At 48.8% G+C, this 13675-nt stretch overlaps 4 protein-coding genes across 4 annotated transcripts; 1 reads left to right on the forward strand and 3 right to left on the reverse strand.

Moving 5' to 3' along the window:
- Positions 1-3689: 3689 nt before the first annotated feature.
- FPOAC1_005087 (uncharacterized protein) lies at positions 3690-5487 on the reverse strand (the record flags this gene model as incomplete). Its single annotated transcript, XM_044849618.1, has 5 exons — positions 3690-4634; positions 4687-5061; positions 5135-5167; positions 5239-5321; positions 5466-5487. The coding sequence occupies 5 exons, from the start codon at positions 5485-5487 to the stop codon at positions 3690-3692; spliced, it is 1458 nt and encodes a 485-aa protein (XP_044708328.1).
- A 1296-nt stretch (positions 5488-6783) lies between these two features.
- On the reverse strand, positions 6784-8414 carry FPOAC1_005088 (uncharacterized protein; the record flags this gene model as incomplete). Its single annotated transcript, XM_044849619.1, has 2 exons — positions 6784-8226; positions 8280-8414. The coding sequence occupies 2 exons, from the start codon at positions 8412-8414 to the stop codon at positions 6784-6786; spliced, it is 1578 nt and encodes a 525-aa protein (XP_044708329.1).
- Positions 8415-9415: 1001 nt separating this feature from the next.
- FPOAC1_005089 (uncharacterized protein) lies at positions 9416-12230 on the forward strand (the record flags this gene model as incomplete). Its single annotated transcript, XM_044849620.1, has 5 exons — positions 9416-9471; positions 9579-9704; positions 10402-10523; positions 10578-10672; positions 10719-12230. The coding sequence occupies 5 exons, from the start codon at positions 9416-9418 to the stop codon at positions 12228-12230; spliced, it is 1911 nt and encodes a 636-aa protein (XP_044708330.1).
- A 464-nt stretch (positions 12231-12694) lies between these two features.
- On the reverse strand, positions 12695-13238 carry LSM7 (Sm-like protein lsm7; the record flags this gene model as incomplete). The annotated part of the gene is made up of 3 exons (XM_044849621.1): positions 12695-12825; positions 12917-12988; positions 13043-13238. The coding sequence occupies 3 exons, from the start codon at positions 13236-13238 to the stop codon at positions 12695-12697; spliced, it is 399 nt and encodes a 132-aa protein (XP_044708331.1).
- Between the last annotated feature and the right edge of the window lie 437 nt (positions 13239-13675).

Raw genomic sequence — 13675 nt, forward strand, 5'->3', positions numbered from 1 at the left:
GTAACGAAGGATGGAAGACGGTCAAGCCTCATGCGGGTTGGGAATTGACAAAAACCCTCGCTCGACATGGAGGGATGGGTCCTCGAAGCGGTTCCAACAAGACGGAACCATAGCAGGGTTGATTTGCTGGGATTTGGAAGCAGAACGGAGAGGGGTGGAGAGATGGTCACCAGGATCATCTATGTATGTACATGTCCTTTGATCAAAAGAAAAAGGGTCATAATAAAAGAAGTATGTACCTGTTATGTTGGGTTGATGAAGCAGATCGAAGGATCGTGAAAGAAGAAAAGTTGGCAAGGAACTGAGGACGAGGCACACCCGGCCATGCCACAGACAGACAAAAGCAAGAATGTAAAACAATTACAGGAAGGAGCTGGGATATCTCGAGACAATCGTAGTGACTAAAGAGTCAGTCACTCAGGGTGGATGTATGGATATGTGGAGATAATTGAGCTTCTGAAGCGAAAAAGATGCAGTAAAACAAGGGTAAATTGCATGTGGGGAGGAAGCTAAAGCAAGCAAAGACGCGAAGTGTAGATGAAGGAGAAACAAGGGTGTTCTAGTCCAAGTCGGGGAGGTGACAGATCAAAGCTCGAGCCATACCATAGCAACAGCCAGAGCAGAGCCAGCTGCCGTTGACGATGCCCGACAATATGTAGGTAGCTAGAGACGGCTAAAGGCTCTGAACGAATAAATTTCTGAAAGTAGAGACATGGTGGGTAAAACGACATCAGGTACAGTACAGTGCAGCGAGTACATGAAAGAGAGAGAGAGAGAGAGAGAGAGAGAGAGAGAGAGAGAGAGAGAGAGAGAGTCGTGTGATAGTGTGTATGAGCATGATGCGTCGTTCTGTTAAGGGAACATACACATACATTGGAGAGGGAGCCTCAAGCCTTCGCTCAACCATGCATGTTAAGCAAAAAGGGACGGGCATGACAAGACAATCTCGGCCATTGAGCGGGGAACCAGGCTAAAAAGAAATAGATCAATGAAGCGCGATGCTTGAGAGAAACAAACGGATTGTAGACGTCAATAATTGATTGCTGCGTACACAAGCAAATCAGTCCAGTCTGGACTAAAGAGAGAGTACATACATAAGCTTGCTACAGCCTGTAGCATTGGCGAACCAAGTGGAATGATTTGTGGCATCTATATCGTTTGTGCATATCGTGAGCGGGCATGCACCTCCCGATTCCGTACATCTTAGTCGTCGTACAAGCAAAAAAAGTCAAGGTCTGAGTGTCGTTCGCAAGATTGACCCAAAGCGGTAAAACGGGGACCCAGCTGGAGGGAACGGTGGCCCCTCATGGCGTATCTATGCTGAACCAATCGCTGTCACCGAGACGCCCCAGACCACGGTGCGGCGCGCAGCGGGGAACAGGGGAACTTGGACAGTCAATCGCATCGTGTCGCATTCTTCCGAGATCCTTGTTGATGTTTATTATGTTGATGTTGATGTTAATGTCATAATGTCAATGTCAATCTCATTTGCCATGCCAGGATCAACATTCCGATTGTGAACCTGATTTACCAATGTGATACTCTGCATGAACCATCCTCAACGGAATTCCGTAACAAGGAAACCTTTTCTTTCCAACAGACATCATGTCTTGTTGGTGCTAGCTAGCTGGATAATGTTATTAAACGCAATGCATTCGCGAATGGCAGCTGTCATGATACCCTAGCTTAGTAGGTACCTACTATCTTATTCCCTGATTCGTTCAACAGTGCTTTTTCTCAGGCAAGGTAGGTGCGGTACGCTACGGTACGGTACAGCAGAGCAGGCCTTGCTCCTTCCTTGCAAATAAGATTGAGATCGGTGCGGTTCTGGATAATAATATTCTGGAAGGAAGCATGGGGTTGACAAATAAGTCGTTTCCTCTTTCAGCACGGGTAGCTTATTTACTCGAACCAAGCCCAAGTTTCTTAATACTCCAGATACTGGGTATATCTTCGTCTCATATACGTGCCTTATTAATAAGTCAAGATGGGTTGTTGGTCGCTGCAATCCCTGACATCTAACTAAGCTACCCACGTATGTATCAACAATCTTGAATTTCGGCGCACCCACATCCATGCATGTCCCTCCTTCTCGTGTGGGACAGAAACAGAACGGGCCACCAGCAGATTTGTCCATTTATGTATCTAATATCATACTTCCTGAACATCCACCACATCACTTGCATCTGCATTTATCACCCCGGGCAGAAATCCCTCAACGCTGGCAAAATTCCGTCATGGAGTCGGCTTATTGCCTTCCGCTAACATCAATGATCAACAGCATGATGTGATATAGGAAGCAGCGTTGCTCTGGGCTCACTTTTCCCGCTATTCTGTCGTCACCCACTTCGCGACAGAAATGCGTTCTGTCATATGGTTCAAGCTGAAAACTGTATGCTGCAGGTGAGTAAACAGGGGTTGCCATGTGTGTCGGGCGCTGTCAAATGCGACTGGTTCGGTAGACGCTGGTCAGGGTTACATCCACTAGTCGCCGTGTCGAGAACGGCAATCACAACGTCTATTAGCAGTCCAAGATCCTGGGAATCTTGACTGGGGCTCCTGAGAATAACCTATTGTCCTGTACGGTTCAGTTTGTCAAGGAAGGTCTGCAGCTGAAGAGGAATCGGAGGAGCACATAGATGGGCCGGAACTCTGGACGATCGATCGCAACCACCACATCATGTCAAACGGCAAACAAATAAGAACACAGAATTGCTTGTTCTTGAAAGGAAAAGAATGGGAGAAGAACGAAAGATCGATTCACCCCCAACAACGAGAGGCATATCTACCCCCCCCCACCCATATCGCTCATTGCTTCAGGATATCCAAACAAATCTAACACTTTTCTGTTTCTCAACCCTGCTCAGTATCATCTCGACGCAGTTCTGCTGACCGGGCCGATCACCATTCGTCGCCTCCATCATACAATTGGTACGACCTTGACGAACGATAATGAGACCTCAGCCACGCCCTCGAGTCCGAGACTAGGGCCATGAGACTTGCATCTGCAGTGAACCCTAACAATACACATGACCCTCTGTTTTTGTCTGACCAAGCTTGAAATATATTGTTTGCTCGTCCCTAACGCTCCGGTTAGCTAGACTCCTAGTCTTCACATTGGCCGTGAACCAACAATGAGTCAGAATAGAGGAAGGCAGTACTACTATTGGATACCTACCTACTAGTTCAGTGACCGTAACAATCTGTAAGTGGATGTTTCTACAATTCCGGGGGCCATTGAATTGAATCATGTGTTTTCTCTTTGTCGTGCTGATATCATACCAGAGTACTTGTCAGATTGTGAGAAGCCACTATCTATAGGGCGTGAGCAAAGTGAACACATCTTAGCAATGGCATCTAAAGGACTGAGGAAAAGCCTGTATAGGCTGCGAAGATGGTGTTGGAATAACAACACATTAGGTACAGCACAACAAGAGAACGCTATGGGAATTTGCCTTTCGCCGTGCTAGCCTATTCATGCATGTAGGACGGACGATACCAAGATGTCAATCCAAAATACAAAATCCACCATTTAACCGAGGCATCCGTCTTCCCACTGGGCTGAGAGTTTGCAACGTGAACCATTGATATCTTGGGTTGGAGCAATGCGACATCCTCTAGCAAATTCGATAAACGGAACGCATATTTAACTGTCATCGAGCCGGTCTCCTTACACCTCAACCCCACCGTTAATATCGGTACATGGGCTCCTTACTCTTGGGCGGAGGGCCGCTGGGTGCATCGTAGATGTCATCGTCGTCTGATACCTCGTCAAGCCGTTGCTGTACAGGTTGCTGGGCTGATGGGGTCGATGCGCCAGCGCCGTGCATGTGAACCTTTCCAACGGCGCTGTCCTGACGGCCTAGATAGCTTTCTGTTGGTCTGAATCCAGGGTGGAAGGGTTCAGAAGCAAGACGCTGTTCCTCAGAATACTGGTACGCCGCCGCCGTATGGGCAGAACCGCCTGGTTGGGGGTCTGCGAATGGGTTCTCGGCAGGTTCATCGTGAGGCCGGCTTGTACTTCCTTCGCCCGCCTTCGGTGGAGGACCTGAGGGGGGCGAGTAAGACTGTGTCTCTTTGCCCTTGCCATTGTTGTGACCAGAACTTGAGGAGGACGCATTGCCGAAATAATGGTTAGTGTTGGTTCCATTGGTCTGGAACTGAGACTCCGGCTGTTGTTGAGGCTGAAGTTGGGGGGTTACACTCGGCGATTGGGAGTCAGTATGTTCGTTAAGACCCAGCTGTTTGCGAGCGCTGAGGACAGCGCGCTTATGTTGGTTAAGGGCAGTTTGCAACTGCTCGTTGGTATCGATAAGATTCTCCATTGTATCGTTGTCGGGTGTGGGATTCTCGGATGTCATGTAGCCCTGAATACTACGAGAGGCGCTTGAGCACCGATCGGCAAATTCCTTAATAAGATCATTGTCGAGAATCTCGCCGGGAGGTGTATTCATAACGACCTGCTCAAGGAGTTTGGCTGACGTCCGAGCTTCTTCAAGTCGGCTGGCGAGTTCGATAGGGTCGGGTAATTGCTTGTTTGTATGGTGTCTCGCAAAGTAATTTTGGGAGTGCGGGTTTTGGGCGGGAGGAGGAGTATTGTAACCGCCTGGCGGCATCATGGGTTGCCGTTGTCCCTGCGACAGCTTGTATTAGATCGCATTCACACGTGAAATCTTGTAGACATACGCCGTAGTTCTTGTAAGCTTCTTCCTTTTCCTTCTGCCACATTGAGGTAAGCAACGTTAAGTTTTCATCGTATGCCTTAGAGTGCTGGAAGTCATCAAGAGTTTCCATCACGATCTGACGGACGCTGGGATCTCTCAAATGCTTGAGGAGCGAGCGCACAGTATCAACGAATTTCTGATCCAAGTTTCGCGTGAAGGTCGGGCCGGGGTTATCAGTCAGGATGCGTAGCAGCATGATTGCATTGTATTGCCATGATGGTCTTGAAAAGTAGTCTTTCGAGAGGTATTTGCGGATCAAGCGCGCGCATTCTGCAGCAGCGGCGGGAGAAGACTCGGCGGCGTCGACGATAGGAGGGAGAAAAAGGACCTCATCTTGCTGTTTTACGGAAGCGCATGAGGTTAGTGAAAATGGTTCACAAGAGGTGATGTGATGAGTGGCAGGCGCTTACCTTTGACTTTCCTCCAGACTCGCAGAATGCTTTCTAGGTTTGGTCAGCAATGACTAGACGACACGGATGGTTTCGCAAGATTGCGCGATAATGCGACGGCATACCACACTATTATGAGCTGTAGCCTCAGGCGAGCCAGCAGGTGTCGTCCCTGATGGTGATGTTCCGGAGGGTCCGTCGGATGTTCCTATAGATTTCAGTACTGGTTCACAATTTGTTTTGCGCCGCTTGAGCCTGTGCGAAAAGCAAGGCTGCTCGTGTGCATGTAGACACATACGATTCGAAACATTGCTTGCTTTCTTTCTAATGCTCCCGAGCATTTTGCTCATACCGAGACCTTTCATAGATTTCATGGCTGCGTCGGAGCCTTGCGCCGCAAGAAGCGGCTTTTTGGATATGGTAATCGGGTATCCGTACTTGCCCGTGAACAGGAGGCAGGCGACAAGAGGTTGCCTAAATGTGACGGTGTGAGACACAAATCGTTGTTGAAGAGATAGAGGTTCACTGCGATATCTAAAAAGAGATGAAGTGAAATTAAGGCCCAAATGGGAAGGCGCCGAGCGTCCAATCCAATGCTCTCGCAGTTTCAGAAACAAACGGTGGTGTTGGTCGATTTAACTTGTTTCGCAAAGCTGACGATGTTGGATTGGAGCCAGTGTCAAATGATTGGCGCCGTTGTATGGGAGTAGCAAGGGTAGAGGTAGATATTGATCCCTGAAAGCTTATGATGACCTTGATAAATATCGAAGCGAAAAATAAAAATAAAAGCGACGCATACGATTAGTGGTAGTGTAACCGCTCTCTCGTCTTTTGATCCCTTTCTATTTCTTCTTCTTCTTTTCCTGTCGTTGCTTGTGTTTGTTGATTTTGAGGTAGTTCGGACTTGTCAAAGGGTCCGTTATGCGCCGCTCGCTAATACCGCCTCGTGCGTCACCCACTTGTTGGGCTTAAAGCTACTACTAGGTACCTGCCCGGGCTTTAGGTAGGCTGTTAAAGCTCGACGATTTGCAGGGTCCTTTTTCAAGGTCGAGGAGAAACGAATGGGAACTCAGGAGTGAATGTCCAAGTATAAGGAGAGTTTTGGATTAAAAATTGCGAACCCAAACATTAAACCAAGTTAATCAATTGTCGAGGAATGTCTTCATCCTTTTCATCATTTTAAAGCGGCTTTTGTTGCACAGCCTCACCACTCTACGCAATCAACCCCTCTCGAGGCATCGCCGCCGGGTAACATGAGTGACAGTCGCGTCTTGGCTTTACCTTGGGGCTTCTGGAACGCATTATAGGATGCGCACATGGGCCGTTACAGATTGAGTTTGAAGTGCAAGAGTTTTATTATGGTTCTGCAATACCGTTATTGAAGCATCAGATCTTACATATATATCGAATGATGAAGAAATTGCTATGCACATCGGATTGTGCCGCTGTTGAAATTGTGTAAGTTCCTGCGTCGCTCTTTCGGCAATTTACTAGGATCGGTGCAACATGTAAATCAGCATAATACCAGGTGGATGTTGCCATAATATACACAATCTAGTAACAGCTCTCTTTGTCAAATGCATTTAAATCTTGTCAAAAGCTGGCATCTTGGACTGCTTTACAAAACCTACACAGTAGACAACAACCTACTCAGCGCCTCACGGCTCTTTCTACCGAACAACCTCCGCCTCCTCGTCTTCGTCATCAATGTCGTCGTCCGAATCATCTTCCGAGTCCAGTGAGACGTCCTCCACAATCAGATTTCCTGATCTTCCGATTTTCTCTCCCATTGTCACCATCGTGCTGGGCTCGTACACCTCCCTGGGCAAGACCGAAGCAATCCGAAACTTGTACTCGTGCTCGTAATCTTCCGGTCTGTCACCTATCGCTGCGCCGTCTTGGTGGAGAACGTTGTAGCACTCCACAAAGGCATACATGTCTTCCAGAGAGGCATCCTGGGGGAAACGGCGCACGATTCGCCCGATACCCGATCCTTCGGGCATCTTAAGAGCGACTCGCACAACATTCTTCTCGCTGGTCGGTGGTTCAGCCACAATCGTTGTAGCTCTCCATGCTTTCCATTTGCCGCGCTTCTCTTCGAGTATTGCCGCCGCGTTTGCTTCTTCCAGGGCGCGTTTTTCTGCTGCTGCTGCGGCCGCTGCCGCTTCCTTCTTCTGCCGAGCACGCTCGCGGTCAATAGCCAGGGATCGCTCGTAGGCTGAATCTTGTTCGGTTCGTAGATTTCTTGTAACTTCCTGAGCTGTTCGCTCGGCCCGCACTCCGTCAAGATCGGCACCGTACTTCTCGATAGCTGCTCGAATTTCAGATAGGTAAGTAGATGGAGGCATGGGTCCGACCAGGCGCTTGACAATCCCCATTCGGGTGCTGCCCTCTTTTGGAGTAAGACAAACCAATGCTGAGAAAGGATATTTGGTACAAATATACTCCTGAGCCACTTGGTAAGCTTCAGAGTCGAGCACGTTGCCGCCCCAAAGTAGAATGTTACTGGAAGGATCCTTGATGAAAGCGACTACTTCTGGCGATAGTAAAGTCTCCTTGACAAAGGACTCGGTATCGTCATGCTCGGGGGATAATAGTACTACAAGCATGAACTTAAGATCTTTCTTAGCTTGGTCGTGAGCTTGAGCGACACCGCCCTCGAAAAAGGGCAAATTATTCTCCCCATACTCTTCCTCGAACTCTCTCTTAAACCTCGAAGCTGTATCCCGTGGCATCAGAGGTCGTCGGCCATTGGTACCCCTGAAGCCGGTTGATATTCTGCTTGTTACAGCACGTGGTCGAATCGATGCGGGTAGGAACGACAAAGCATATATCAGGGTTCGAAAGAGTGTTGAGGCAGCCCTCCAACCCAGGCTGAAAGGTGTTAGGAGCAGGCCTAAAAACCATGGAGCCCGGTTTGTGGCCGAGTTTTGGGGAACAATCCGTGGCGCTAGATCAGTGCGCTGCCGTGGTGAGGCACGGGGGGGACGCGCTGCTTCGTGGAAGAGACTTTCTTGCAGATTTTCATGTCGCGCTGTCGCTCGGGGGATTTCTTGTTGTGCTGCAGCTATTGGGTCAGCTGTTTCGCCGTCAAAGAACTTGGCGATTGCGATCTGTGAGCCGGCGTTAGAATCTCCAGAAGTGCATACTGAATGAAATTAAATACCTGAACGTTCCATTCCGACCGCCTCAGAAGCGGAATGGCTTCGTTGACTTCTTGATTTGTGACTTGAGTGTACTGGTTGAGAGCCTCTTGCTGCGTAGAGGACAGCTGTCCCAAGTTGATTTCACTTTCGTCCATGCTATAGTTGTGATTTCCCTCTGACCGTTTTGTCTATAGTGTTAAACAAAGTCGTTTCGTGAGCTTCAGTTGCAAGCTTATCTATGAAGCTCTAGTGCTCGCAACTGTTGCATGTGAGAACAAAAGATGTGCGTTTCGGTCGTGGCGGTGTCCCCCGCTGTTCTTATAAGAACAAGACGAGAAGGAAGGTTCTGGATCTGCAAATCAAGCGTGCCTATTAAAGGTTAACCTACTGAGGTAGGTGTTGTTTGATTGATTTATGCAGTCTTTAAGCAGGTACTTGAATGTTCCTGGGACATAGAAAGCAGAATTATTGCCATGACTTGGGTCCTGTATTAATGACCTTCGGGGATTGTCAAGAGAGCTGTCTAGGTAGATGAGATAGAGGAATGATGGCATCGGAGCGCGTCAGAGCTTGGCTTATCAGTATGGGGTAGACTGAATACATCAAACCCGTTTTGGGTGGGCTATTCTTCGGCATATTGCAGACCTCCCTAGTACCTACTACTGACCCAACACACTAAGGCAATCCATAGGAACAAGCTGGGTTCGAGAGGTAGGTTGGCGTCATGCCGCTGGGGGGGGGGACATCGCATGTATCTTTGCATATCAATTCTGCGGGAGAGATACCCTGAAGCCCAGTGCTGTTGAAACCAAGACTTAGTACCTTAGTACCTTAGTAGGTTAGTAGTCTAGGTCGCGAACTGAACTGTCCTGTCTCGCTGGTCAATAGGTTGTCTTGCGCGCCAGTCCCTCCACCGAAAGTGCCCCCCACCGCCCACATCCACCACACTCGTCCAACTCCTACATACCTAGATACCTAACCTCTCCTACCTCTCGTCTCCTCCCCGACCTCGCAACTGCTTGTTACCGCTACAAGAGGCGACGGCCCGCGCCTTGTTTCTCCTGAACACGGCTGTTGGCTTCCTGCGCTCTCTTCGACTTCGACGCTGCTCCGGTCAGCAGCGCTGTTGAAACCCCGCCGCCCGTCTCGTTCCTTCATGGGCGGCCAGTCGCCTCGAGCCATTGAACCATGGGAGATGCTTGTCAGAGTCAAGTAGGTGCTGTCTTTGTCAGTACTCGGTCCAGATCCCGTCGGCTTTGTTTTCCGTGCAAGACCGCTATTACTTTCTGCGCTCTGCTAACATATCATCCTTGTTTTAGACGTCGTAAACTCGGCCAAGAGGCTGCACTATCTTCAACACTATATACCACTGACCATGGCGACATCGCGGTATCAACCGGCCGATCTACGACGTCAAGTCGGGTCTCCGAGGCCCAAGGGACGCGGTTCGTTTGCCCTTCCGATCCTAGAACGCCCTGCCTATCCTAAAGCCCAAACAAACACTGACCTGGGTGTTTTCAGAAAATAAAGATACCTTGTGCCGGAACGTACTTATTTATGGTCATTGTCGCTACGAAGACCAAGGCTGCGCATTCAGCCATGATCAAAACAAAAATAACTCCAATTCAGATATGTAGGTTAATCTTGCTCATGATCGTTTGGTGCTTGATAGCCCATCATGCGAAAGCTCGCCGTGTCAAAGTTCGATTTGGTTTGGTTACACGCGTGGGCCAGAAAAGTCCCTACCCGCCACTACCCATGGTTCGCTGAATTGGTAATGTGACTTGAGACTCTAATCATGGATCGCAACTGCCGCAATTTGAGTCTGGAGGCTTCATTGCTATGGCAGCAGTCACTTATGGTGCCTGCCTCTACGTTTTACTTGACGGCTAGTGCTTGCCTCCATCATCACAAATGACTTCTCTGCCAACTTTCTCCCGAGTTGTCCAAGCCATGCATTGCTTATTGTGTTGATTGACTTACAAAGCCTTTCATAACTACCTACCCATCCTGGCCATATTCTATCGTATTTCACTGTCTCTTCTTTCTTTAGACTCTGGTCAATTTTCCAAAGACCCATAGTCTCTTATCCATGGACATGTTCCGTTGATCTAACAGGATGGCTGACAGCGACAAACATAGATCCAAAAAATCACTAAACGTCGACTCGCCCTCGTTCACACCCGCCGGCATAGGCAGCAAGAAGCCAACATTCTCTTCGCAGGCTGCAAGCGCCCCTGCATTTACTCCACGTGGATTAGGCTGTATGGAACCTTAATTGTCCTCGTAATTCCTAACTTGACTGACAATATGCGAAGCTGCCACCCCCGTGGGTTTACAAGATGGCGATAATAGCCTCTTCAACCCAGCGTCTGTCCGCGAATTCACACCTACGTTTGACATAAACAATACGGTGAGACACAATCACGCCAGATGCCGAGACAATACTGATGAGGCAGACTGCGACAAATGGCTCCGCCCAAGATGGCGGGATCTCTTATGACCCATTTACTGCAAACCAAGGCCTTGCCACTCCTCAATTTAACCCTTATGCAGAAGACCCTGCGCTCGGTGCCCATGGGCCGGGTTATTTCCAAGCGCAAAATGCATTTGCAACACCCGTTCAACCACTCCAGCACCATCTGTATTTCCCTGTGGCTCCTCATCGAGATGATTTGATGTCCTATCATCGTGTGCCGCACGACTTCTTCCTGCCTGAGAAGGAGCGCGAAGAGATTGCCCGGAAGCTCGAGGCAGCCGGCCAAGTCCTCCCCAACTCTCAGCTACCACAACTCGATAACTACCACAACTTGGTGCCATTGGACACGACCCATCGAAAAAATGCTAATATTTTTGGCTACCCAAGTTGGGTCTACAAAGCTACGGCAACCAAGACAGGCAACCTTTATTGCTTGAGGCGGCTAGAAGGTTACAGATTAACCAACGAACATGCGATTAGACTCGTAAAAGAATGGCGACGTATCAACAATGGCAGCGTAGTGACCATCCACGATGCATTTACGACGCGTGCTTTTGGAGATAGTTCGCTCATTTTTGTGCAAGACTACTACCCTCTCTCAAAGACACTCGTCGAGGCTCACTTAACTCCAAGCACCACTCATGGTAGTCGTTTCCAAGCGAAAACCTCCATTGCTGAAAACGTTCTCTGGGCCTACATCTCACAGATCGCCAATGCTCTCCAATCTATCCATTCGATCAACTTGGCAGCACGTTGCATTGATCCGAGCAAGATCATCTTGACTCATACAAACCGGATTCGTCTCAGTGCATGCTCCATCCTCGATGTTGTGCAGTATGATGCACACCGACCGATCCAGGAACTCCAGCAAGAAGACTTTATCCAATTCGGACGCTTGCTGCTTTGCTTGACAACTAACACGTTGCCAGTACACCTGACCAACTACCAGATGTCGTTGGAACAAATGTCCAGGGTATATTCCGTGGAGATCAGAGATACTATTTTATGGCTTCTCACACCCCAACAGCCCCCTGCTCAGAAAGGCATTGAGGAGTTTGTACGCGGAATTGCCGGGCGCATTAATTCCACCTTTGACCAGAACTTGCAAGCTTTAGACAAGGCCAATACCGACGTGATGCGGGAGATTGAAAATGGAAGGGTTGCGCGGTTGATGATGAAGCTCGCAACCATCAACGAACGACCTGAATTTGAGGGGGATCGAGCGTGGGCCGAGAACGGCGAACGCTATATGCTTAAGCTCTTCCGAGACTACGTTTTTCACCAAGTTGATAACAACGGCAAACCAGTCCTGGACATGGGACACATGCTTCGATGCATGAACAAGCTGGATATTGGATCAGATGAGAGAGTCTGTCTCACAAGTCGAGATGAACAGACCAGCTTCCTTGTCAGCTACAAAGAGCTCAAAAAGATGCTGGCGAATGCCTTTGGTGAACTTATGAAAGGGAGCAAGTCAGGACGAGGCTTCTGATACTTCATTTTATGACAGAACTTGGGCCACCGCTTTGATTATTATATTGGAAGAGTGTAACGTTGGATCATTATGGGCCAACCTCGGTCCAAGTCATGATTGATCGTTATAGAGCGGGGAATCGGATATATGAGAAGTTTGTGTAGTGGAAAAGGTTCAGCGAGATGCATACAGCTTTGCTTTATTAACATGGTCTATTGCCTTGAATATAAGTTTTGAATCCGGCTAGTGACGTGGTAATTGCACGATTTAAGCCCAATGGATCTGCACTGCGCGGCCCTTTGTGACCCCATACATAGTCCAAAATGGCAAAATTGGAGAGGGTCGTCTAAGTAATTGCTCGGTCTCTTTGAGTTGCCGAGCCTTGCGTGACACGGCTGCAGATTTTGTGGCCGACGCTCAATCAGGCACTTTACTCTTCACTATCGTTATGATGCTCGTTTCCAGTCCGCTTGCTTGTATCTTCAATCATCCTCCGTTTGAACAAAGGGGTTGGCAATTTCTTCACTGCCGTCGACGGGGCTAACAAGGACAAGGAGGGTGCCTCGTACAACCACAAGGCCTAGGGATCGAGTAGACTCGTTGCCTTCGTCATCTGTGATGATGTTGTCAGCTGTGAAAGTATGCAGAGTGCGAGAACAATGAATGGAGAAGACAAAATGCGTATATGCAATCGCGTGGCATACCTCGAACAACCTCATGTACATCATCGAGAACCAGGTTCATGAGAGCGTCATAGCCCTTCAGCGTGCCCTTGACTGCACACAGAGTTAGCACGTTGCCTTGATGGCGCATAAATCGAGTGGACGTACCCTCACGGCCACCGTTGAACTTGACCGTGATCTGCTTATCCATGTATTTGGCCAGGTCAAGGATGTTCTCCTTCTTAGGCCTCTCGCGCTCCTGTTGAGCACCTCCCGCGCCGCCTCCTCCGCGACCTCCTCCGCGGCCACCTCGAGGATGCGATCCTTGGCCGCGGCCACCTCGGTGTGAGGGTCTATCAGACATGGCTTATTTTCGGTCGAGGGTTGGGTAAGGAGAGATGGGGGTGGGCGGGATATTGTTGATGAGCTTGCTTGGGTGTTTGGGTTAGACGTCGTTGGAACTTGTGAATGCTTTGGTGGGGTGAATTACTAGTACGGATCTGGGTCAAAGTGCGTGCATATTCGAGCTTTCTGTGGGGTGGTATGTGTGGGTTTGGGTGCGAGGACAGATCGGTTTGTGAGAGTGAAAGTGAGACAGAGGGAGCTTGCTTAGCTAGCCTCGGATGTAAGAGAAAAAAAAAGATGTCAGGTCAAGGCGGGAATAAGTGCAAGGTGCAAGCTCGGATTCATAGACAAATTCTTCCATTGTTCTAAATAAATATTTTGTACATAACTAATTACCTATATACTACCTTAGTACCTGCTGCTATGTAGGTACCTAGGTATCATAGTAATAATAAT

This window comes from Fusarium poae, chromosome 2 (genome assembly GCF_019609905.1).
Source record: "Fusarium poae strain DAOMC 252244 chromosome 2, whole genome shotgun sequence".
Lineage (NCBI taxonomy): Eukaryota > Fungi > Ascomycota > Sordariomycetes > Hypocreales > Nectriaceae > Fusarium > Fusarium poae.